Raw genomic sequence first — 27875 nt, 5'->3', positions numbered from 1 at the left:
ATCACAGAATAATAGCATAGATTTAATAGTGAAGGGAGATTAACCTGACAAACATGAATGGAACAGCCACAGGGGGGAGAAAAACAAAGAGATTTTAAGAAGATGGCTTAGTCATTTTGAGGGTCAATTTCATTCCAAATTGAAGTCCACCAGAGCAGGAAGCCCTACAAACATATAATCTGCAGCTTATTACTTAATAAATAAACACTTGAACCTCCTTTTGCCCACATGTGCTTAAGAGGAATCATTTTTCCTCCCCAGTTTTCATTTCTTTTTCCTCTTTCTTCCTTTCCTCTTTCTGCTCCTGATCCTCCCCCTATCTCAGCCCATAATCTGACATGTCGTCTTCAGTGAAGTATTTTGTATGCTGGTAACCAGTAAAGTAATATTATTCAGATTTACTGCTGATGCTATACCTAGGGATTTTATTTGGATTTATTGTTACTTGTCTATAATTCCTAACTGCCCTACAGTAACTGTCAAAAGGTGAAGGCCTGAATATTAACCCAGGGAAATGTTTGAAAGATGTAAATGAAAATATTTATGTAAGTCTCTCTCCTCTCCTCTCCCCACCTCTCCCCTCTCTCCCCTTCTTTCCCCTCCCCTCCCCTTCCCTCCCCTACTCTCCCCCCCCTCACCTTCCCCCCTAAACCTCTTATCTCATAAAAGAGCATCTGATGCCAAAGTATGAACAGTGTATTAAGGGCTTAGCTTCAGTATTAATAACTCAGATTTAAAACTCTTGGCAATTAATTAAGATTAATGACAGAAGTCATTCCCTTTTCTTCAATGTAGCAGTCCTTCCTATCTCTAATTTCTCATTCCTGTGACCACTCCACGCTCATTTCAGGCTGTGAAAACACAGGGTCCCAAAACTTTGTTCCTGTTATCTGTTGCCTTTTGTATCTGAGATTAACGAAGTAGACATTAGCAAATTTACAACCAACAGCTCAGACAGCTCTGCCCTACTTTAAGCGGTTAATGGAAAAGGAACTAATCTAGTTAAGAGCACAGGACTAGTTCATAAATCTGGATTCAGAGGATAGATAAAGACATCACACCTCTTCTGGAGAGTAGGAACTGAATTCAATCAGCAGCTCCCTTCTCTCTGTTTGCTGGGAAGAGCCAGCATTTCTATAAACTGAACTCAGAGGCTAGCATAAGCCACATACAGCCCTGCAGAAAGATGATTATGGAAGAGATTGACATTAATGTATGATTTCACTGGGACAAATACAGGCTTCACAAGAATCCCAATCACTGAAAACTCTTCTTGGATCAAATATGAAACAAAAATTAAATCTGTTTTAGAAAAAAATAAGCAGAATGAAGCTGCAAGCAACAAAATAATAAACATATCTTGATAAAGAGAAGTAATAAAAATTACAAGCCTTCATCTATTCAGAATTCCACCTAAAAGGAAAAGATTGTGTCATGCTTTTATTACTCAGAAAATGTTGAATAGATTTAATTATAAAGTTAATCATCCAAAATGATAAATCTTAGCACCATATAAATAACATTTTTATGTATCAGCATCCTCAGCTATATCTTTATAAGAAATAATTCAAATTTATCAAATTTCCTAACTGCTCTGTGTCTTGATTTTTGCAGTCCCATAGTCTCAGGGGAAAAAATCATGAACCTAAAATCATAAGTCGTGATAATAAAAGCTTTGAAATTGTACAAAGTCAAAATGATGTGTCTCTCAAGAGTCACTAGAGTCTAATGCATATATTCCTCAACAGCTCATCTTTATTTTCCATCAATTATAATAGAACTAAGAGACATTAATACACACAGTTCTGTTCAATATCTTGTGCACATTAGAGTGAAATATTGTGATTTGTTGGCACAGGACTTCCTATCCAGAATGAGAAACTTAAAGTCTTGACTGTGCTCACTGCATTGGTGGGAATCATGAAGTCAGCGGGGCCTCAGCTGAGATACATCAGGTGAGGGGCAGAGATGAACAGACTGAAAAGTTATACGGTAATTATAATTTGAAAGCAATACATAAAGAATACAGTAGAAATCCAGGTGAACACAGATGATGTGGTGACAAGAGAACATTCAAGAGGAAATTCATATAAGCTCTCAGAGACGTGCAAGTAGAATTTAGGAGAGAGGAAGGAACCGACTAAAAATGATGCACTTAATGATGATAGCCAAGCAGTGAAAGTCCATGTGATCTCTAGAGAAGAGTGAGATGTGAGAATACCAGGAGACCAAAGGTTAAACCTGAGGAACCAAAAAAAGTTAGGAGGAAGGAGAAGAGAGAAAAATGAAAGATGTAGAGAAAGAAATCAGAGAATAAACACTCTTAACTCTAGAGCTTTTATCTCTACACTATATATATAGATGTCCTATTTGAATTCTTCATTGAAATATGTTTTACAGATTTACTTTGTTAGGCAAGTAAGATATGATTTGATATATAATATGATATCAGTGTGTATAATTGCAAAACCATATATTCCTGTGTGTGTATAGCCAATTCTCATTAGGGTAGATCTTAATGCTATTTGAATAAAATTTATTGAATTCATTATAAACTCTTTGTTAAGATATCATTAGTGTCAGGAAATGGCTCTAATAGAAGAATTTATTGTAAGCAGGAAACAGTGCTTGATTTAAGAAAAAAAAAAAAAAAATCTAATTTTGACCCAAAACCAAAATGTGCTTAGTACTAGAGAAGACTCTAAAATATAAATAGAATATATATTATTTTCACTACATTAACCTGCTTGCTAAGAAACATTACGGGAATGTAAAGTTTAGGAAATTAGATGCATTCCTTTTTTCCACAGTCTTAAATGAAAAGAGCTCTCTAGGAGAAAGATATGAGGTATATCAGAGAATAAAATCGCTTTGAAATGGGAACAAGTTTGTAAAAACCATCCCAATCTCATTAATTAAAAAAAAAAAAGCAAAAAGAAAAATAAACAAGAAATTTCTCATAACCCTTTGAGATAAAAGAATTAATTTTTAAGCCAAAGTCATACAATGGTAAACAAATGTCTACTGGTATTCTTAAACAACTTCTTGCAAAGTTTGAAAAGTAAATCATTTTTATTTTATACTTCAAAATTATATAAGTTTTAAGTTTTTCAAGTGTTAGAGGTTGTGATTTGATTCAGGGCAGAATTAAGGGAAAATACAAAGATTATGTGAAGTAATTTTAAAAAGGACTTACTTAGAGATTAAAAGGGTATATTATAAAAATACTAGTATTTTATTTTATTTAGAAATAAAAATGAAAGATATTTAGCAAGAAAAGACATTCCTTAAAAGTATATACATTTGTATAATGTGTTAATACAAATTCCTTTTTAAGAATAAGGGAACAATAAAAGCTTCCTACTCAAACCAATTTCCTTAACTGAGTTATGAAGCTCTCCTTAAACTAAACTTATAAATTGGGGCTCTGGTAGACATGAAGGCACCATCGTAATGTGCTTTGGTAAAATAATAAACTGTCTACAAAAATGATGCACTTCCCCCCACCCCTTGGACTGTGTCCTTTGAGCTCTAAATTGAAAACTTAATATTTAATATATGCAGGATAATATACATTTTTGTAAATCATTAGGAATTATAAGATGATTTACTTAAATATACTTAATCTTCTGCAATTAAAATTATTAAAAGGCCATACATAAAGTACTCAAAACGGTAAAAAAGAGAAGTTAAAAATTATATCTGTGCTGACATTTCTGCTCCCAGCTGGATGATTGAATTGATGTCCTCAAGACGTTCTACAGCAATGCTGTATATTAAGCCTAAGAAAATAATGTATTTAGCCCTAGACAACTGACATTAACTCTTGGTATTTTTAAAGTATTGTTTTAGTGTGCCAAGGCTCACGGATGATGAAAAAAAAAAGTTTATTTCTAAAATCAGCACATTGCTTTGGAAGGAGGGTATTCATGCTAATATAATAATTTTTGCCTCTTGATAATCAAAAACTTGTTGATCAATTTTAACCAAGAAATCTCTCTACCTAAATTTATTTATAAGTTGATACATAAAATATGTATGAGGCCACTAAATACAAATTATGCCTGGTTTGGGGGGTTAAAAAGCCAAGTGAGTATCTAGATTTATTTATACTTTCTTTGAAAAAATAAGTCTTCCTGTATAATTTAAATCATTACATTTCACATATTCTATATTTCACTTTAGGGAACTAAACTGAAGTCAACACTTTTGTCAGCTTATACACATAATTAAGAGATAGTTTTATTTAAGCTAAGAAATGGTATCCAAAAAAGCACTCTATTTCATGAAATTGTTATTTTCTACTTAAACAAGCATTAGCTGATGTCATACACACAGAGAAAATATGTTCTATAGGTATACACACAAAAATATTTACAGTAAACACACACACACACACACACACACACACACATACACTTACTCAGTGGGATTGTAGTAATAATGGCAGGTCTATCTTGTGTTATTCTAGTAAAAATTTATCTTTCAAATGTATATAAACCAAGTAAATTATTTCTACTAGTTTAAACGGGATATTTTAGGTATTTTCAGAATGCCCTAAAATATCAAGACAAGAGACAATAAGAATGAAAGACACTGCTGATAACAAAGAGGGTAGAAAAATCTGATGGTTTTCTTTCCCAGCGATATCACATCATAATTAGTTTAAAGGATCATGTAAAATTTCAGACCTTACAAAAATAAAGGTAATCATCTGAGTTTTAAAATATCTCAATATTTTTCTGAGTTAAGAATTCAAAAAAAGAAAAGATCTGAAAGTACCATGGGCATTTTTTAAATATGAAATTTATTGTCAAATTGGTTTCCATACAACAGCCAGTGCTCATCCCAACAGGTGCCCTCCTCAATGCCCCAGGGGCATTTTTGTGTATAGTATGGACTTAATGACTCAGGCTAAAATAAAGGATTTTCTTATAGCACTTAAAATTGATTGCAAAGTCCAGCTATATGATACAAAATATTAAGATGGAACCTAAAAACCAAGTGTAAAAATGCAGTCATTAGCTGCATACTTCCAAGCACTGAAAACATTTGAAATTTCAAATCATGTGAGTGAAGGCTTCAATCTGTTCATAAACACCCACAAGTGGTCTACATTTTGCAAATGTGATGAGGAACTTAAAGGCAGTGTGACACAAAATCTCTGCTACCAAAATGCTGTTCAGTCTGAAGATGAAGTGACTTAATAATAGCACTGAGCACTGGGGAATTTGTAAGCATGATGGACTTCACAGCGATCCTCAGGAGGTTAGGATCATTGAAGAAGCTGCCATTGAAGACAGTGAGGCCGGTTTTTTTTGAACTTGAGAATGCAGATGCAGGACAGGCAGAGGAGTGAACATAAATCTAGAACTAGAGATATCAACATCAGCGGTCCAGCCTTAATCATTTGCCACTGAGGTTATCAGGTTTCTCTGGTGCCTTAAAAAAATTTTTTTTAACATTTATTTATTTTTGAGAAAGAGAGAGACAGAGCATGAAAGGCGGGGGGGGGGGGGGGTGGGGCAGAGAGAGAGGGAGACACAGAATCTGAAACAGGCTCCAAGCTGGAAGCACAGAGCCTGACGCGGGGCTAGAACTCACAGACCTCAAGATCATGACCTAGCCGAAGTCGGACGTTCAACTGACCGAGCCACCCAGGCGCCCCTCTCTGGTGCCTTTTAAATGAGCCTGTGCTATCTATGTTCTCAGGGATTCTTTTTCCCTGCAGATTTTTTTTTTTAATTGGAGGACTGACATTGGCTTCTGTCAAAATGGACTTTGTCTTTTAATGCAGCTACCATCAATCATCTCAAAAACTGAAAATTATATCTGTACGATTAATAAAAGTCCTCTCAGCATAAATTTAGCTTAATTGGAAACTCACTATGCACTTCTGTTGCTTATTTCACTACTGACTGATGAAAACTTTGCCACAGTCTAGCAGGTCTCCCTAGGCCATTGTTCCCTGGCTATTCCCACTCCAAAGGATACCTCTGAGTTAGCACCTTTTCTTTATCTCAGAGTAGCCTTGCAGGTATTTCCTCAGGTGAGGGAGCCTAAACTTTATTAATAATAACAGTTTATGTTACCATAAAATATTATCTTACTGTACCCTGGAGCTTTATTTGTCACACTAATGTTTAAACCAATTCTAATTATGTCACATGAGTGTGTGCACAACTATGAGTTTTTGCAATACTGCCACTGAAAAGTATACACGTTCTTGAATTTTTCTCTGGCTAAATCTAGGTGGGAGAGCAGAAAAACCCCTCAGAAAGAAAAATGTTTCCTTGAACATGCACTTCTTACTTTTGACTTACAATTGTATTTTTACTATCCAACTATAGCCATTAAGTAAAGTCTTTTATAAATAGGAAATTAAAGCGAATAGAATTTTCTCAATTTTGTTTTGCTAAAAATTTACATCCATCTGAAAAAAAATCTAATTTCATTTCACCCCAAGTAGTAAAAAGCCGCATGACAGAAGTTTAAAAGCAAAGAGTGGATGCGCTTTATGGGTGTTACTATTACCAGGGTTCTTCTATTGCAGCGTATAAATTTATGTCTGCTTACTGGTGAATGAGGGATTGCGGTCTGAAGGTTAACATAACCTCCATCACAGCCAAGAAGCTCCTTGGAGATTTAATTGGTTTGTGGAACAACTCCAAAACTAGTGCCGCGCTTTCTTCTTTCTTTGCCTTTCTGCTTCTCCAACTCTCACTTTTCAAATGAAAAAGGAGAACGCGTGGTAATGCATCATTTATAAATTACCTTGTTATTGCAAAAACAAAACACCGCTTTGAAAACCAAACAAACTCCTGCTGCGGACTCCAGCATGTTTGATGGAGGCCCTTCAAAAGAGTCCATGGCTTAATGGAGGTTGTTTATGTGGAGACTTCAATCTGTACCTGCTGTCCCCCGTCACTCCCTGGAAACTTGGCGGCAGATGTTGCAGCGTTAAGTTGTCTCTGAAGTGGCTTTCTGTCCTCGTCTCCCCACCGCAACGGAGTCAAACTGCATTAGATCTCTTTATTTGTGCCTAAGGCAAGTTTGGGAGCGCAGCTGTGTCCACCCCCACTCCTACCTTTGGTGTTTCAGGCCTCCAGGCAGCGAGTGTGAGACCAAAATGGTTCTGCCGCTCTCAACTACCTCCGCTGACAATCCGGCCGCTCGCTGCGGGCTGGGGAGGCCGCTGCCGCTGCTGCAAACAGATGTCGGCGACAACCTGCTAGCTTACACCTGGACGCGCGGCCCTAACCTCGCGCGCCGCGCGCTGAAACATTCATGACTCAGAGGAGTTGCAGCCACAATCAAAGCCCGTGCCTGGTCTGTGCGCCGCGCGCGGACCCAGCCACCTCCGCAGGAGCTGGCGGCGCGGAAAGCGAGCGGGAGCGAGGGACGGGGCCAGAGATTTCTCGCGCCGCTTTGATACTTTATGCCTGAACTTCAATTACTTGATCAAGGACTTCAATTCAGCAGTGAATTCTTCTGCAAATGAGCCCGGTGCGGCCCCGGAGCCATAAAAGGAGAACATTTGGCTTGAAATTCAGCGTGACGGGACTTGCAGAGTAAATGTGCTTGACTCCGGGTTTAGTTCTACGTACGCTGATTTGTTTATTAAACTAAACTCTCAAGAGGCAGAATCTGCAGTAAACAACTTATAAATAAATGACAAGATTGTTTTCCAAGGTGGAAAACGTGCTGTTGACTAGGCATTGGTTCCGTTATTTTGGAACCATCAGCCACAACCTGAAAACAATTGTTTTATTGTCTCCCAAGCAGCGCTAACTTTGTTTTGCCTTTTTTTTTTTTTTTTAAGGAAGAGACTATTATTTCCTTTAAAAGTCACAAATGAGAAACCATTCTTGCTTATTCCTTGACAATATGAAACAAACTATCCATTTCCAACGACTAGACAATTCTCCCAAAAGTCTTCTAAATTTCTACAACGTACAAATTGCCCATATATACACACATGCCTCGTATGACATTGTACAAATACTTCTAAGAAGTATAATCAAAGGTGAACACGTACAAGATTTTATGAGCACAGGAAAATAACAATTATTGGCAAATTTTTTCACCAATTTGTATGTTGAGAAGAAAGTTTCTTTTAAAAAGATTGTCCTTGACTAGCTAATAACATTTTTCCAATGCATTATTTGATATGCGAACGGTTTTTGTGGGAATCAATATATCTACGCTAATACAAAACTATTTACCAATTCCCTATTATTTAATGGGAAAAATTAATGGGAAAATAGATTTGTGAAATAAAAGTAATAAGTTTGGAAGGACAATGATTGTCTTTATACATGTGTGCTGTACACACACAGGTATCAAACCTTTCATGAGTACTTTGAGTAGTCTGAGTTTAATTAGGTACTGATTGGCTTCAGGGGAGTAAAGTTGAAGATAGGGTTTTACCCATCCACATGCTACAGCATCCAGTCACTAGTAAGTATGGTTTTAAGCTATCAAAAAAAAAAAAAAAAAAAAAAAAAAAAAAAAAAAAAAAACTCCCACGACTAATTTACTCCTTCAGTGATTCTATTCTGGCCTACTTGGAGTATTCAACATGAAGAATAGCCAGAGGAGTGGAGGCCTCTGCCATTTGAATATCTTAATCTCCTAAATTTAAAATTTTCTCTACTCCATGTAATCCTGGGAGACAAACCATGTCTACATACACTGAATTGGTAAAAATTGTACAGTTCAGTCCATTTAGTTTTTGAGGGCTTAACTAGCCATAGTATGTAGAAGGTAATGGTGAGCCAGTCTGCTTCTCATGAATAAATAAAGCCTTACCAAAGCAAATCATCCCATTTTAATATCCTACACCAAATGTACATCAAAATTAGCATTGCAAAATATGCTCCATATCCTAATTCTATTTCTACCTCTAGGTCATTTTCTTACTAGGTGAATCACTTCTATTTCTAAAATGAAAGATACTCTAAAGGTAAAAAGGTACTGGAACTTGAGAAATATTGTTGCTCTCTTTTTTAAAATCAAATTTGTGGGATGTTGGAATGTCCATACAGATTATTGCCATGGTGCCATGCAATCATGATTTCATATAAACAATTAAATATTATTTTCTGGATAATATTATTTGACCTGGAGTTAAGAAAGCAAGAGATGGGGTGCCTGGGTGGCTCAGTCGGTTAAGCATCCGACTTCGGCTCAGGGTCATGATCTCACGGTCCGTGAGTTCGAGCCCCACGTCGGGCTCTGTGCTGACAGCTCAGAGCCTGGAGCCTGTTTCCGATTCTGTGTCTCCTTCTCTCTCTGCCCCTCCCCTGTTCATGCTCTGTCTCTCTCTGTCTCGAAAATAAATAAACGTTAAAAAAAAAAAAAAAAAAAGAGAGCAAGAGAGAGTGTGCATACTCAAGGAAATGGACTGAACATATCTGAAGAGTAGTAAGTATGGTGGGGAGAGGACATGGGTAACAAGAGAACAAGACAGGACATTTGGGGTCAAAAGATGCACAATTATTTCAGTTATGGTACAGTCTTTTATAAAGTTGACCCAACATGTACTATGATTATGTATGCCTTATGATTGGTGTAGATTTTTTGGCACAAATATCACAGAGTCACATGGTTGGCCTTGTCAATAACAATATTTACTGTGCTCAATCTCAAAAGATTTCTTCTCTTCTATTCCCAACCTATCATTCTGGTTTCAATCCCCAACCCTCAGACTAGTAATCCACGAATCACTGTGCTCTTGGCTGCCTCAGAGACTTTGTTCCTGATGTTTCATCCATGGAAAAGCTCATTCCACCTAACTCCACCTGTTGAAATCCTATTCATATTTAAAGATAGAAGACCTATATTTTTGAAGAAGCATTCCCAAGTTCCTCCAGAAAGAGTTCATCTCTCTTCCTTCTGTACACTCAAGAGTACTTGATAACTACCTATTCTGTGGCTCAGATCACCTTCTGGAATAAATATTTCTTTCCTAGCTGTCTTGTTTCCCAGACAAGTTTTAGGTTTCTTAAGGGCGAAGGCTACAGTTTGTATCTACCCCTCACTAGTACCTGATGTCATTACTAAGGCACATATATAATTCAAAAACTATTAAATTAAATCAGAATTAGTAGAAATGATGAAAGACAAAACTAAATTTTAATCATAAGAGTGAAAAGAATATATACAGTATTGGCAAGAATGTTAGAACCACTGCCTGCTTTTGTCAGCTAATACATCTTTAGTGCTATCACAATACCCAACACTTTTACAGGTGAAAATTATTAAACAAATAAATTAATGTCTAATCTGGGGAACAGAAAACTAAGAAGATGCACAACAATGATTTTAAGACATACACAGTGAAAGGCTGGCATATTAAAGAGTAAATAGAGTTTACTTTCTATTAACTACAATGGTCTGGAAATGAACGAGGTTGTTCCATAAACCACCTGCTTCACTCTACCTATGGTCCAAGCAAAGGGTAAATGATCTGTTGAGAAGTCTCAAACTGTATTTCCTAAATAGTTGAGCTCAGAGGTTTTTAAAATGACGCCCATTTTCCTAGAAGTAAAATTTTAAGGATTTAGATGTTTTTGTATGTTAAGCACCAAGCTAAAATATATAACACTAAACATAACTTAATTTGGCACTGTAAAATAAATATTAGTGTCATTAATCATTCATCTTAAAAAAATATATAGCCTACCAAACCTGAATGAACCTAAAGTCCTCTGAAGTTGATGTGAATGAAGTTCACCTATGTTCCCTGGGCCTCTCTGCTGGTAGATGTCAGAGAAAGGATCCTCAGTCTGTCCTAGTCTGCTAGGACATATGTCTGCTACTAGTCCTCAGTCTGTCCTTCCCACCTTGGAAAACCTCAGAATGTGATGTCGTCCAAGTCAAAGGCTGAAGCAACGAGTGTGCATATGAAAGTATGTGTACATTAGTCCATAATTTTTACATACTACTTGAGAAGGGACTTGTGTTGAGCCTTGACTTGCAAATATAGTGCAACAATAGAAAATAATTTATTAAGCACCCTATGTAATAGGAACGTGTAATAGGAACATGTAAGACGATGATTCCTTCCTCAAGTGTGATGAGGGCTTTAAATTCTTTTTGATCATTATTTCCCTACCTTCATTATACCGATCCAAGCACTCCGCTCTTTCCTAACACATCCCCACATACAAACCTCATCTCCTTCCTGAGGCCGCATCAAGGAAACCCGGTCATACTGCCGCCGTAACAAAGCCCAGAGTGCATCAAGACGACCCTAAAGGGAAACATGATTTGTAAATTCTTAGTGGACGTATTCAACCTCTACTTACTAAATAAACGAACAGTTACAATGAAGAAGGTAAAGTCTTAGTCTCTCTCTCCTTCCTTTACTAAATTAAACAAATAATAACAAAAATGGAGGTTCTTATTGCCTAGAAAGCATTCAGTTGTTAGAATGCATGATGAATGTCTGCTACTTAATGTACCTTGGTCCTCCTTCAGACAGTTGGGAGCTTGGGGGAGCTGAAGAAGTCACATTTTCTCTAGTTACGGTTTCTCAGTTAAATCATACAAAATGTAAACAACTACCTTAATTGGTGTGTACCACTTTGTCTGAGGAGGCTGGTACGTGGGTTTGGGACGAGGTGGTCTAGGCCTGACAGGTTCCTCAACTTCTTCAGGAATCCTCACCACAGCATTTTTGGCTTTCTCTAGCCTCGCGCCTTCTTCAGTAGATCCTTTATCACCCCAACGGACCTTCAAAACAATGGGGAAATACTTGTATCAGACATATAGGGTCCTAGAAGAACAACCTCTTATTTAGTAGATGGTCTTTTGGCTCACCATCTTGGAATAAACAGATGAGTAGTATACTAACTCTCAATTTCTCCTCTTCTGAGACTAAATTAGGTATGTTCCTCTTCTAGCTAAATACGTACCCATATGTACTGATGGCACTGGGGGAAAGAGATGATGATGACAATTCACATTTACTGAATGGCTACCATGTGCCGATTTGCATTTAATCCATACAAAAATGCAATGGAATAGACAGTATAGGTACTATATTCTTTTCCTTCCAGATGAGGAAGCTGAGGCACAGAAAGGTTAAGTGATACGTCCAAAGTCACACAGCTAGCAAGTGGCAGGGCAGGGATTTGAATGTAAGCAGTCTAAAATAAGTACCTTTCAAATAGGTTTGAATTTTACACATATAATTTACATGTATTTTACAACTTTGTAAAAAACTTTGTATTTTATACAAAGGAGTAAGTTGTTCCTTCCAAAATTCTCATCAAGTTTGCCTAAATCAAAAAGTATGATTTTAACATTTAGATTTTAGAAGTAAAACAATTATATGTCTGACTATGGCTCAGGTCATAATCTCCCAGTCCGTGGGTTCAAGCCCTGTGTTGGGCTCTGTGCTGACAGCTCAGAGCCTGGAGCCTACTTCAAAATCTGTGTCTCCCTCTCTCTCTGCCCCTTCCCAGCTCACGCACTGTCTCTCTCCCTCTCTTCCTCTCAAAAATAAATAAAAACATTTAAAAAAAAAGTCTCTTAAAAATGTTTGTACACATAAAATCATTATATACGATTTTTCTTTAATTTGCAAAACTTGACTTTGTAAAGTAGCTTTTAGTCTTTAGTTCTGATGCTTATTTGGGTATGGTTATTTGACAGGTCAATTCTTCATTGAGAGGAAGGCAAATCTGAAAAGACTCTGCTTTGAAAAGAAAAATTCAGAGGCACCAGAGAATTCCACAAATTTTAGGGTATTTCCTTCTCTGAAAGCTCTAGACATTGAAAAACTATAGGGTCAAATGATTGTTTTCTTTATTCTTCAATGAATAAGAATTAAGAGCTAAATCTGAGCTAAACTTTACCACTGTATAGGTATGGGAATAGGATGTGACTCCTGGAGAAAGATTTTGTCCAACCAGGAGCAGTGGAGAAGTCCTACAAAAAGCAAGGACATTAACAAAGACGATAAGGATAAGATAAGTGAAGATCTAAAAAGAAATACGAAGCCTTGTCCAGAGCACGCTGATTCACCAGAGTTAAATGATTTCTACAAAGGAAAAAAAAAATTAGGCACTTTTTAAAGCATTTTAATGACCTGAGTTAGTGGGTAGGGATACAGATGATTACTGTTCACAGGAAGAACTATTCATGGCTTTTCGATAAGGCTTACTTAGATGTTTTTACCTTTTTTACTACAATTTTAGAACAGGCTTTCAACTTCAAGTAGACCCTGCTGAGTCATTAAAATGTATCTGTATCTTTCAGTGTGATCAGTGGTACTAGAATGTTCTTTATGAGGTTGTTAAAATTGTTTTAAACACCATTAAACCTTTAGAGCTAGGTAGTTGGTTTTCTTTCCAGAGAAATGACCTTCTCTTTCAAATCACAGTGTCTTCACCTAGATAAACTAAAACTTATGAAATCTTTAAATATAGCTAACCTGAGCTAAAAAAAAGTAAAAACAAAAACAAAAACAAAACAAAACAAAACCCTCTAAAACCAGGATATTATTCTGGCAGTTGTGAAGTCTCAATTTTAAGGGAAAAAAAAAACAAAAAGAAAACAAAAAAATATACACAGTTAAGTAAACAAATGAATGCCATAACTCAGAAAAGTAATTCAAATTAAAAATGTAAGTAGATAAAGGTTAGATCTATTCGGAACTTATAGATTTAACATACACAGCTCTCCAGGCTCGCTTTCACAGTTGGTATCTTAGAGGTAATGGTAATTATATTCTCCAATTATCACTGGCACCATTCTCAGATAAAGAACATAAAGAAGGTTGTTGAACTGGAGTTCTGACTCAATGTATTTCTAGACACTCAACTATTAAAAGACTATATTCTGTGAAGTAGAGTTGCTGAGGTCTAAAGGAAATTCATTAGTTGAATCCTTAGTGTTAGTTCCCAAAGTAACTGGTCCTTCATCATCACCATTATCACAAAGAACAAAACAAATAATTCCCATTCAATTTCAAAGTCTAAAATTAGGAAATACTTCACAGATTTTTCCTAAAACTCTCCAAGCAATTACAGGCATAACCTCAGAGATATGGCGCATTTGGCTCCACACCTCCACAATAAAGCAAATAGTGTACTAAATGAGTCAAATGAATTTTTTGGCTTCCCAGTGCATATAAATGTTATGTTTACACTGTCCTGTAGTCTATTAAGTGTGCGATAACATTATGTCTAAACAAGCAATGTATGTACCTTAAGTAAAAATATTTTATTGCTAAAAGCTTCTAACCGTCATCTTAACTTTTAGCAAGTGGTAATCACTGATTATAGATCATCGGAACAAATACAATAATAATGAAAAAGTTTGAAATATTGCAAGAATTTACCAAGACATAACCCAAAGACACAAAGTGAGCAAATGCTGTTGGGAAAATGATGCTGACGGACTTGCTCAATGCAGGGTTACCACAAACCTTCCGTTTCTAAAAAAACAACACGGTATCTGTGAAGTACAATAAAGCAAAGTGCAATAAAACAAGGTATGCCAGCAAATATATATATACATTTAGTTGTATAAATTTTAATATTTTAGTTTAACCACTTTAAGATAGTCAAAAAAGGATTTAAAAACACACACAAATAAATTGCTAAAGGGAACTTTAGCAGAATTAATATACCTGGCTTTTTTACTATGGAAAAAAAAATAAGTGCAAGCTTGATAGCTAAATCCTTCCAACTCTACTTGGCTTTCATAATAAACAATAAAATTCCATAATTGCCAGAGTATATTTGGATGACTAGGAGGTTGTATCATAAAGGAACAATTTTAGAATTGAGAAAAGAAACAAAAACAGTTTCACGCTGAATTGGCAGAAACACACATTTGAAGTCATTTAGGTATTGTGGATCAGTTGTGCTAACAGCTGTTATTAACATCAGCTCAGTTCCAGCATTCTGCAAATTGCCATTACCGTAACGTTTAAATATTTAATTTAAAGGAAGAGTAAGAAAAAAAAAATCTACGTAAAATCCCTATCCTGCCTTAAAATAACATTAGTTATGAAGATTTGTTCTGTAATTCAGATGTGCACCTAACTTCTAGAATTCCATTTATTTTTCCTAGTTAGAGGTATTTTTTTAAGGAAAATGCTTTCCAGGCTTAAATAGGCATGGTTTTAAAACAGATTAAATTTTCTATTTTCCCTAAGTTTAAATAAGATCAGGTTTGAGAAAGTTTCACGGTGCTTAATTCTTGATTCAATTTTTATTGTGTATTTTTATGTATTGTTTCCCTTTTGTAATGTTCACATTTCCTTTCTCATTTTTTCTCATTCCCATTTCCATCCCTATACCCTATTTACCCTATGTATGGAATACCCTATATACCTACATACCCTATGTATGGAATACCCTATACAATGTAGCCAAAACTGTCCAAAGCTAAAATGCACCCCAATCATTAAAAGTGGGTCCTTTTCATAAGTTTTCTTAAACTGAAAAGGACAGGCAATATCGTTTCACATATTAAGAGTTAATAACTCTTAGAACTTGAAATGTGAGTTACTCAAGAATGTGCATGAGCCTTTGGCTTTCTTGATCATAAACCAATACTATTCCTTTGAACTCAGGACCCCTTCAGGAGCTCATGTGTATGCTTTTTTTCCCCCCCCCTTTAGAAAGAGATCTCAATCTTTGGTACACTGGAATATTGGACTCACAAAAATCTGGCATAATTCCTCGTTTTTTCAGCAAGAACATTATTCAGTTAAGGCTCACTTACTAGCATATCCTCATTTCACGGTCATGTGGTATTTTATATGTGTGGATTTCAAAATAGAATTAAATGTATTATTTTGACTCTGAAGTAGTGCATGCTCATTATCAAATGAGTTAGGAAAAATAGGGAAATACATAGCACAAACTGAAAATCACTCCATCCAGAGAAATCTACTAACATTTTGTAGTATGTCTTGTCAAAACTTTTTTCCCCTTGCACACATTTTTTTACATACACATTTTGGAATGAGGTGAAATAAGCTAAAAATAAGTTGAGATAGACAATATTAGGAAATCCAGAGGTAACTATTTTATCTCCAAGTTTATTTTTCATATACATTAGATGACATAGTCTATTCTTTCCCCACCCCTCCAAGCCTTGAATGACACAACAAAAGTAAGCAGAAGGAAATGTTGCTGGTTCTGTGTCAGGCAACAAAAGCTAGCATAGCCACGTTCTTGTGGACTGTTTGATATTCTCAATCACTCACAAGAAAACACATACGTACTATCTCCTCCAAAAGACAAACTTAATAGCTTCCCGCATCTCCTTTTTCCAAGGCTTATCAGCAATGACGTACCTGTCTCAGTGGATATTTCAGCAATAAAGTGGCATGCTTTTATGGAAAGTGTGCATTACTTTAACATCTAATGTGGTCAAGAAAGTGAGAATCACTATCAGATGGCTTGAGTAACCACTTCTTTGGAAGAATACTGAAATTTATTCTGAAAAGGGGAAACTCTCCTAGGGAATCTGAATTTTATAGAAAAGTATAAAAAGAGAAAACTGCAACCGTTGTGAGGTTGTTTATTAATTGGCTTACTGGTTTTTGCTGGCAGTGACACGACAAGGCAGATACGGTGGTAGGAGATACACAATAATTGCAGAGCACATAAAAACTCCTTCTTATCAAGAAGTAAAGTTAAAAGGTAACTAATAAGGAAGAAATGCCAGGATCTGTGTTTCATAATAAAGTCAGCCTATCAATGACAAAATTCCTCCAAGTGTTCCTTGAGGTGGGATGCTGGCCTGTCTACACTGTTGCTAAGGGCTCAGTGCTGGCAATAATGCCTTATTATTAATTAAGCTATCACTTTGAGAACTATTTCTGTGGTGGCAAGAAGACCACATTTCATTTTGAAGATATAATATTAAAGTTCAATTTGAGCCAGTCTAAAAGTTCAATACAGGGGCGCCTGGGTGGCTCAGTCGGTTAAGCGTCCGACTTCAGCTCAGGTCACGATCTCGCGGTCCGTGAGTTCGAGACCCGCATCGGGCTCTGGGCTGATGGCTCAGAGCCTGGAGCCTGCTTCCGATTCTGTGTCTCCCTCTCTCTCTGCCCCTCCCCCGTTCATGCTCTGTCTCTCTCTGTCTCAAAAATAAATAAAATGTTAAAAAAAAATTTTAAAGTTCAATACATTCTGTAAGTGATATTTAAAATTAACTATGATGGGGGTGCCTAAGTGGTTCATTCGGATAAGCATCAGGCTCTTGATTTCGGCTCAGGTCATGATCTCATGGGTTCTGAGTTCGAGCCTCCATGTCAGGCTCTGTGCTGACCATACAGAGTCTGCTTGGGATTCCCTCTCCCTCTCTCTCTCTCTCTCTCTCTCTCCATCTCTCTCTGCCCTTCCCCCACTCATGCTCATTTGCACTTACTCATGGGTGCACCCTGTCTGTTTCTCTCTGTCTCTCAAAATAAATATGTAAACTTTAAAAAAATAAATTAAGTTAATTATAATTGTTCATAAGTGGTAACTAAAAGCTGTTTAAAAAAAAAAGCCTAAATGTGCTTCCTTACATTTGTGATAAGGTCATACCCATACCACTGAATATTTTAACATTTTTATCTCTAAACAGTACATAACCATTGGATCTTTTCAAAGAAAAGCATTGTTGCAACTTCAAGTGGCTGGCTTCTACAAAGTTGATGCTGTCTGCAGTAATTTTTTCCAAAATAGTGAGAAAAACCCTAACTTTGTTTTGCCCTTTAGAGTTCAAACATCTTATCAATGCGATGCTTTGACTAAATGAAGTCAGTTCCTCTTGAATGGTTTTGAAATGGCCAGGATGATCCCGTAGAAAAAAAAATTATATCCAAAAAAGAGCCAGTGTTAAATAAAATTGGACGGTATTATTAAATTGTGAAAAGCACAGTTTCCATGGTTTAATAGTTCTAGAATTACATGTTCAGATTAGCAGCTTCTGGTTTTTGGTTTTTTTTTTTTTCTTTTTTTAAAGATACCAACCTCCATTCTTTTAATTCCTCCAACCCCTCGGCCACCGTAGTAGGAAGCGTCCACCGTGGGCCATTTCTTGGTGGGCAGAGGTTCTTCTTCTTCCTGGGTAGATACAAGTTTTTAAACACGGGTTTAATTAATTTCTTAAAATACTGTTTCATCAGAACTAACTCACATTTAAACGTTTCTTCCAAATAATGCCACTGACATGAAAGAAATGTGGTAACAATTACGTAGAGGGCATGAGGATGTACTTATGCTTACATGCATAAATTTCAGGTGGAATTCTACAGAATACAAGGACTCCTGCCCTTCCAATTTTAGGAATCTCCCTTACTTCACCAGGTCACCATAAGTTGTTCCCTAACTATGAGCATCATTTATTTTTCCAGTTCTATACATCACTTCATATTTAAAAAGACATTAAATTTAGAACAGCATTTCAATAATCATTTAAAACATCAACGTACATGTTGAAGTTAAACTGCAAAATTTGTACTAAAAAGATAGGCAGTTGCAAAGTTTTGAAAATGCACTACACCACTACCTTCCATATTTCATGATACTAACTCAATTTTGGCTAACAAAGAGTGGAATATAAAAGTAAGAATCATCTTGAAGAAAGGAATAGCATCTTGAAACCGTCAGGTTGGATCTTACAACTTTTTATAAGTAACATCCGGACTATTGATGTATTGACATAAAAAGAAAAGTAAGTTTCTATGCGCTATTGATCCTCATGGCCAGGCTATATTTGTCATTTTTTGAAGGTTCTATTCCTCAAGCACATGAAAGAAGTCATAAGAAGACGAAAAATAACAATGAATTTTCATAAATTCAAAAGTCAATGACAGGTATCACCGTTGTCTAACAACAAAGTAAATGATCATATTTGGGGATAGTATCTGAATACAGAAAAAAATATCCACATCACTTATTAGGCACTGATTTACCACTTTCGGTGCAGGAGGTGGTGGTGGAGGAGGATCCTTGATAACCTGTCCAAAAAAAAAAAAAAAATCAAATGTAAAAACTTTGGTGGCATAGGAAGGAGACAGCAAAGATGTATACAAATAACTAGATTAAATAACATAACGTGGTAGTGCTAATGAAATATTGGTAGTGCCGTGTGATCCTTGCCTCTCCATGTGTATGCCTCTCCCTTCGAATACAGGCTTGCTTGTAACTAGCTTCTGACTGACTAGCATGAAGTACAAGTGCTACCACGTGACTTCTGCAGCTAGGTCAAAAGAAGCTTTTCCACTTCCCTCTTCCTTGGGACACGCACTCTGCAGGAAGCCTGCTGTTATGTCGGAAGTCTATCCTGAGACCATCAGACCAGGAGGAAGCCCAGGATAACCTTATGGAAAGGTTGGGTAATGAGAGAAGTGCCTGGCCAACCATCCCAGCTGAAGTGCCAAGCATGGCTCTCTCAGACCTGGAGGTCTGTTGAGCTTTCCGAAGACTCCAGTCCAGCTGCCACCGGACCGCAATCACATGAGAGAACCCCACAGTAAGAATCTCCTAGCCTGAGCCAGTTTCCACAGAACTTGTCGCTTGAAGACACTAGGTTGTGGAGTGGTTTGTTAGGCAGCACTAGATAAAAAGCACCTAACGATTTACAAAACTCCTTCATATGCATTCATTCCTTTTAGCTTTAGGCCATAGACTTATTAGTAGCTTCATTTTTCAGATGAATAACAAGAGCAAAAATTGTCAAATACCTTGCACAAAGTTTCACTGAATGGTTCTTCTAATGTCAAAATGCAACCACTTTTCACTAGATTACAGTATGCCCCTTCAAACAGAGCAGGAATTTACTAGCAACATCTTCCTTCTATGACTCATTGACTTTTCCATGAATTTAAAATGCACAAGTTAGCTTGCTTTGGAAGAGATGACGGGGAAATTAACATTTTCTCTTTCCGCACCCTTTAAGCTAGAAACAGACATTCTTAACGAAGATGCCTTTTCTGTGAATCATTACTCAATATATTCTTTCATGACATTGTGTATGGCCGATTCTTTATGTGATAGAAATGAAGCCTAAGATCTAATCTAAACGACCTTTACCAGTACTGGGGTAGCTAGACTTTCACACCATCATGATAGAAAATTACTGACCAAGTGTCAATGGCCTCTGATAATTTAGACATACTTCCAAGTCTCTAGACAAAGAGGAAAAACTGTTTGAAAATATAACTGCTTCACCTTAATGTCAAATATTTCAATTATGTTTTAAATTTTTTAAGAAGTTTAAAATAATAATTTTGAAAATGAGTATCGTCAAAGAATTATATTACTATTTAGGTATATTACTGTAGTCATGGGTATGTTTTAAAAGAATGTTCATCTTTCTAAAGATATATACTGAAAACTTTTCATTGATATGATTCTGATATTTCACCAAAATAATTTGGGATGGGTAAGTGGAAGGGATTACAGATGAAATACAATTAGCCATAAATTGAGAATCAATTGAAGCTGAGTGAAAGAGACATGAGGGAATTTGTTATTTTAGACTTTCTCTTTCTATATGTTTGAGATTTCCCATAGTGAAAGGTTTTTAATATGCAATGCTATTGATAATGTTGAGAGAACCGACTCTTACTTTTCTTTATGTATAATATTTTCATTGTTCAAATTTTAGTTTGGATCTAAATTTCAGATAGATCCAGTCTCCACATAGATGTAACTAGACAGTAATTTGACAGTTTGACTGAATCTCTAACTTATTTAAAACTTTGAATGCTACCAACAATGCTGGTATTTCTATTTAGCCCTTTTATTTAATTCAATTTTATTTTATCAGCAATATAAAATTTCAGTTCTCTTTAGTAATTTTGAAGGATAAAAAGTTGTGAATTTTTACAGTTAGCCCAGAAATAAATGCCAGTGGAGGATAAGATTTAAAACAAAGTGAAGGTTATCAAGCTACAGGTGCATTTATAGAAAGAAAGTGCCACATATCATTATCCAAACTGCATGTCCAAACGCAATCAGTAAAAACTGTATCTATTAACATTTCGCACTCGAAAATCCAACTCTTCTTCCATGTTTCTTTCAAGTAAATTACTTTTCCCAGTTGCAGCCTCAAAATTTTTGCATAATCAATAATTTCTTCTTCATTTCTATATGACTTCACCAAATCATTTACCATGTCCAACAGATTTTTTGAAATATTTCTCTCTCTGTGTCCCTCACCTTCCCACCCAAGACTTTCCCCAATCTTCCCAATGCAGGCAAGATTCCCCTCATATGCATAAATGCCTATTTGGAAATTCATGTCTGCTTTGTTCCTCAGTGCATGCCCAGTACTTAGTAAATTGGCACAAAATAGGTTTTCTATTTTGGAAGAAAGGAAGGAAGGAATAAAGGGAAGTTAGGAGGAGAGGAAAAGGATGGAGATGGGAAAGGAAGAAAAAAAAGAAGGCAGGAAGGGACAAAGAGAGAGGAAACAAGGAAGGAAAGAAGGAAGGAGAGGAAGAACAAGGGAAGAAGGAAGGATTCTTTGCATTCTATTCCCACTATTTCCACCTAAAATCATAAACTCATAATTCTCTGGACCTTAAAAATATCTAGTACATTTTTCAACTTCTCCAATGCACATTCAACCAAAACTTCAAGATTCTTACAACCTCTCACCAAGTTGTAGTCCAACTATGTTTGAATTCCCGTAATAAAGAGAAATTCACTACCTCACAAAGCAATTCATTCCATTGGCAAATAATTTGCATCATTTGAAAGTTCCCCCCCCCCAAAGAAGCCAAAGCACCTCTCTCTCTGTAGTTTCCACTCTTTAGTCCAGATCCTAGGATGTGGACACACACACTCGGATGCACACACACACACACACACACACACACACACACACACAACTAATCTTTCTTCCAGAAGAGGGCAGTTCCTATTTTTGAATACTAGGATAATAACCATATACCTACTGAGCCTACTCATCTGGAAGCTAAACATCACAACAATTTTTCATGCAACGGTTCTGAGTTATTCAGTCATCTTGGTCCATTTCTTTAGTACATATTCTTTTGATCAATACCTCCAAGCGGGCTTTCCAGAACTGATAATAGCATTTTAAGTGTAACCAAGCCACTATAAGTAAATATATGGTACTCACATAAAACAGATGCACCCTCACCAGTTTTTACTTCAATTCTATGCATTTTAACTAATGACACCCTGATAACATTGATTGGTAGTCAATAATTGCCATAGATTTTTTGGCATCAATGTCCACATGCTCTACTTACTTAAACTAGACATTTATCTTGTTTTTCTATCTCCGACCATCCCTCATTCTAACCTGTGTAACTAGGTATATTTTTCTAACAGTAGCCTAAGTGTTTCTCTGGTCAAAATGGATCAATGGTTCCAATGACCACAACTGAAATCATTGAATTAGTGAATTGTACTGGATGATCCTTACAAATGATGCTTCTACTCTTAGCTTTGCAAATTACCTTAAAGTACTCCCTAGAGTTTTTCACTAGAAAAAGACCAAGGTACATATTTCATTCCACTGAGTGTGAGTACATTGTATCTGAATTCCTTTTCATTTCCTCATAAAGATTTCATATTTGCTCTGCTTATTACCTATACATCTTGTACTTCTATACATATTTCTGAGGACATAAACAGTATCCCCAAACTGGTTCTATATTATATCCTCCTGAAAATTACTGAAAAATCTTCCTCCATGACTCATCCTTTTTTACATCATACTTGTCATATTCATTATCCTGCATAGCATCTAGTTTTAGTGTTTATACGGGCAAATTGAGTTTTAATATAAATTCTTTTTTTTTTTAATTTTTTTTTCAACGTTTATTTATTTTTGGGACAGAGAGAGAGACAGAGCATGAACGGGGGAGGGGCAGAGAGAGAGGGAGACACAGAATCGGAAACAGGCTCCAGGCTCTGAGCCATCAGCCCAGAGCCGACGCGGGGCTCGAACTCACGGACCGCGAGATCGTGACCTGGCTGAAGTCGGACGCTTAACCGACTGCGCCACCCAGGAGCCCCAAGTTTTAATAAAAATTCTTCATATGACCACTGCCAACAGACTCACAATAGGTTAACAAGAGGCATCTTTGCATTTTTTTATAAGCCACAACCTGGAAAACCAAAGCTTCTTTTCAGTACAGGACATATATGTGAACCAGCAATTCTATTCTCATGGTTCAAATGCATCAGTATGATGCAGTTATGCCCTCACATCCTATCTACAAACATCCCTATGTGCATCACTACTCCAGAAAAAGTGAAGATTATTTTGCTTGCCCCAAATAAAATGCCCATTTCCATGTTAAGTCCCATCCAACCGTCACGGAACCATTCCCCCAACTTTCTACTGCTTTATCTAAAATCTTGAAAACTTCTAAAAATAAATGTTGCTGCACAGTTGAGTCATTCATGCTTCATTAGCTTGGACTTATATGTTTATTTGGGAATTTTTCAATTACCCCATAAGAGTGTAGACTTCTTAAGGGCAATAATCATTTCTCCTTCTTTACAAGTATCACCAGTTCCTCAGAAAGTGCTCTGAGAATAGCGATACTAAAAATATGATTGTAAGTAACCTGAAGGAGCTAGCTGAGGATGTTCACAAAGGCTTGTAGCCAACCTCTACATTTAAAGAAAAATACTGAGAAAAAATATATAAATGATAAGCAAATAGACACAGGTTCCCATGAAACTTTTAAAACACTGCTAGTTTCCAAAAAAATGAAGCATCAAATTTCGCTTTCAACCAATAAAATCAGAGAACTAATTAACTAAATGGCAGGTGGGAAGATGTTAGACCATCCTAACTTTCTTCATCTGGGAAATAAATTTGATTAATTGTAGGTCATTTCCAACATGAAAATTCTGACAGAACACTTAAAAAATACATATCACATTTTTTCCAGCAGGTCTTTGCTTCTAGGCCTTTCCATAATTAAGTAGGCCATATATCGACATGCATTTGTATCCACCTGGTTCCAGAAAAGAATATAAGGGTTTGTTTTTCCAATAATGTGTAATCTTATTTATGACTAAATGTATGACTTATAAATTTCAATTGATTCTGAAATTCTAGCAGGTATATTTTCTACATTGTTAACAATGGAAATACACCCCTTAAAACTCTGTCTACATCAAATTTTGATCTAGTAAATTAAGGGACACAACCACCACCACAACGAATAGCATCTTCAGAAACTGAACCAGAGCTCAGGCTCATCTCTGTGCTGTTATGACTATTAACAGCAACCACCCTTTACTGGTGCTACAATATGCCACATGCTCTATATTTCCCTTATTGTCATAGTAGCCCTGTGCAGTTACCATACTTGTCCACATTTTAAATATATGGAGAGGGAGATGCTAATTTCAATAACTTGTCTAGTGATGCACAAAGAGAAAACAGAATTAGGACTCAAATCCAGGACCCAGGTCCATCTATCTCCAAACTCTGAGTTAAACTTCCTCTGCCACATGGCATCCATTTAAAATAAGGTTTGGAATGGGGCGCCTGGGTGGCTCAGTTGGATGAGGTTCCAGCTTCGGGTCAGGTCATGATCCCACGGTGGTTTGAGCCCTGCATCGGGCTCTATGCTGACAGCTCAGAGCCTGGAGCCTGCTTCAGATTCTGTGTCTCCCTCTCTTTCTGCCCTCTGCCCCTCCTCTGCTCACACTCTGTCTCTCAAAAATAAAAAAAAAATGTTAAAAAAAATTTTTTAAAAATAAAATAAGGTTTGGACTGCAAAGGGGAAGGATGAAAAGAAAAAAGACCTAAGATGTGTTGAGTATCTGTTAATTGCTAGAATGCATGAATGGATGGATAGATGGATGGACGGGTGGATGAATAAGAAGGTAGGTAGGTAGGTAGGTAGGTAGGTAGGTAGGTAGGGAGAGAGAGAGAGATAGAGTTTAATTTAAACCTTATAGTAACTATGAAAGATAGAGGTTATCATTCCCACTTTATAGAGACATAACTTGTTAATTAATATGCCCAACATCACTGACCTAGAAATGTTGGAACAAGAAATAAAACGGCTTTTATGTGATGTTTCAAAATGTTCCCCCCCCCCCCCACTCTATTACAGCCTCTCATAAGTAACCAAAGACGGTGAAAATAATCTGAAGCCATTTGGTTCAAAAGCCAAAATGGCAAAAATCTGTGTCCAACTGATATCCCTACATTTCAGTAACACTAGTGCAGGAGAAAAAGAAACCTTACTGTCAATGTAAATACATTAAAAATAACAGTCATGAGAATCCCATTCTTGTACTAAATAGTGCAAGAACACATCCATTTCAGAAAAGGATGTATTCATATGCACCATATTTTATGAGAATTTGCAGATTTTAAAAGGCATAATATTGCCTAGTTGCCAGGATTTTTTCCACTTAGCATCCTTTAGTTCTGTATTGAAGATTCTGGAAAACACTTTCACCACTTTATGAACCATATGTAGAGTTTGATTCTCCTCCAATTTTTTTTTTCATTTGTTATTATCATCATCAGGGAGGATTACATCTCATCTACTTAGCTGCTAGAATGAAGATTTCAGTTTGGAGGAGAGCCGATTTCTTAAAAAAAAAAAAAAAAAGTTAGCTGCTTCAGGCAACAGTCCTTTTGATCCGCTCATTAACACTTTTCAAATGTTCGAGTGATGTGGGCATTCTTTGCGCTAGAAAATGTCAGCACTGGAGCCTGCAGCCAGCTTGATGCAATCATATGTTCCAATATTCAGAAAAGAGTGAAAAGAACTGTCAACAGTGAACTGCCTTGGATTAAAAAAGAATAAGATACTGTACAACGCCTGTAGATCAAGTCGTGTTTCAGGACTGATTCTTGCCAGTGACAAAAACAAATGCCCAATTTATCAGCAATGTCATCTAAGCGACTAAGAGCCCACAAACAATAGAGAAGTCACTCTCAGTGTTTAGAAAAGTTTGTTTGAAATATATGGGGTCTTCCTTTCATTCTCCTTTTCTTTTTGATAAGATCAGAGAGCAAGTGTGGTGCCTTTCCTCTGAAGTGCATAAACACAAAGTTCTCTTACATTCGTATCTGGGACTTTTTTTCCCCTGAATCTCACCAAGTTAGATCCTTTCATCATCCAGATCAAAATACGGTCTGATTTATCTCATCCCCCCTTTCCTCTTCTCCTTGACACACTCATCAATGATCAAAGATTCCTACTCTGAACAAATAAAGAGCTGGTGGGAGGTCTGGACAATAAATATAACTTAAAGTGCCAAATGGGGATTGGGAAGAATAGTGTGAGAGTGTATTTTGCCAAGAGTTAAGTAAAGGTGCTGCTGTCAAAGCAAATAAACTAATACCAGGGAGAGTTTGATACCCTGTTTTCGCAAATGATGTTCTGTTGGAAAACATCACCATGGAAGCTGTAAGTACTAACATCACACTCTATTTCGAGGAGGCAACCAAACATAAATCATTTTAATTAATGGTGCAAGGAAGGCATATTAAAATTCAAATTACTTCTATTTTATTGTGCATTCCCCCCAAAAAAATCAGGCTATTCTCAAAGTAACTCAATAAAGGCACCAAAAGCCCTCCTCAACAATAAAAGACAAGTGCAATATAGAAGCATTATTACTATTTAGAAAGAACAGCACAGCTGTTGCTGGCTAAGAAAATGATTCCATGGAGCTGCAGTCAGATATATCCTCATCATGAAAGCTCAACTTACTTATAAGCAAATTGGGCTTTAAAAAGATAACTTTTTAAAATGGTTTTTTAAATTAAGATTTATGAGATCTTTATGTAAAGTCTTAAATGCTCCAAGGAAAAATGAGCTTGCAATTTTCCCTTGAGGATGAAGAACTTTGGCCAAGGACACTAGAGCAAAGTGAACATTTATCATTTCCAGCATATTCAGATATTTATTTGCAGCTGTAGAACACCCTCTAATTGACAACACTCCAGAAAGCCTTTGTTTGCCACCTCATTAGCCTTACATCTGTAATTCTGCAGAGTGTCTGGATATTCCAATGATACAACTATAGGACTGTCATTTCTGCCATCCTGGCAGTAAAACAAATCTGTCATAAACTCAACAGAACTTCTAAGCTAAACAACGATGAAAACACCCATATTTTCTGATATTCCACTCATGACTCAGTACATGATAAGTTTTTTTAACCTCTCCTGCCCTCATTTTTAATTTAAGGATTAAGGAAGGATGCAGCTGATGTCTTTGCTAAAGAAAAGCAGCTCTAAAGGATGGATGTGAGGATCCTCAATGAGCAGGATACAGACTCTTAAACAGATGGTAAGAAATAACTTCACACAAAATGAGAACTTTTCCCCTTATGGAATAGTTTGCAAACCCAACACACTCTATAATTCACTAATGATAGTGCCTAAAAATTTCAGCTTTGCATGAAGACTCTTTTACTATGATTATTATTAGGTAGTTTTCCAACTATCATTGTTTCAGATTTCTATTTGTCATGGAAAGCTCTGGTACACAGAGGACACTATTCTGCAACATTTTAACTAAAATTTTTTTTTTTATTATTTGTTTTTTGAGAGACAGAGAGAGAGCACAAGACGGAGAGAGAGGGAGACACAGAACTCAAAGCAGGCTCCAGGCTTGGAGCTGTCAGCACAGAGCTGGGTGCAGGGCTCGAACCCACAAACCGTGAGATCATGACCGGAGCTGATGTCTGATGCTCAACCAACTGAGCCACCCAGGCACCCCTATTTTAATTTTTTTTAATATTTTTTAACGTTTATACATTTTTGAGAGACAGAGGGAGATAGAGCATGAGTGGGGGAGGGGCGAAGAGAGGGAGACACAGAATCAGAAGCAGGCTCCAGGCTCTGAGCTGTCAGCACAGAGCCCGACACCGGGCTCA

The 27875-nt window shown here is 36.6% G+C and overlaps 1 protein-coding gene across 2 annotated transcripts in view; it reads right to left on the bottom strand.

Moving 5' to 3' along the window:
- The window catches only part of ANTXR2 (ANTXR cell adhesion molecule 2), a 154169-nt gene that overhangs the window by 44862 nt on the left and 81432 nt on the right, over positions 1–27875 (bottom strand). For both annotated transcript variants that reach the window (XM_045473627.1, XM_045473626.1), the window contains exons 13-16: positions 18938–18982; positions 17994–18086; positions 11572–11739; positions 11177–11257 (exon numbers count right to left, since the gene is read on the bottom strand). In XM_045473627.1, the coding sequence (XP_045329583.1) occupies positions 11177–11257; positions 11572–11739; positions 17994–18086; positions 18938–18982 (387 nt within the window). The remainder of the gene's footprint in view (positions 1–11176; positions 11258–11571; positions 11740–17993; positions 18087–18937; positions 18983–27875) is intronic.

This window comes from Leopardus geoffroyi, chromosome B1 (genome assembly GCF_018350155.1).
Source record: "Leopardus geoffroyi isolate Oge1 chromosome B1, O.geoffroyi_Oge1_pat1.0, whole genome shotgun sequence".
Taxonomy (NCBI): domain Eukaryota; kingdom Metazoa; phylum Chordata; class Mammalia; order Carnivora; family Felidae; genus Leopardus; species Leopardus geoffroyi.
Note: the sequence above shows the minus strand (reverse complement) of the source record. Positions and strands in the feature narration are given on the sequence as shown.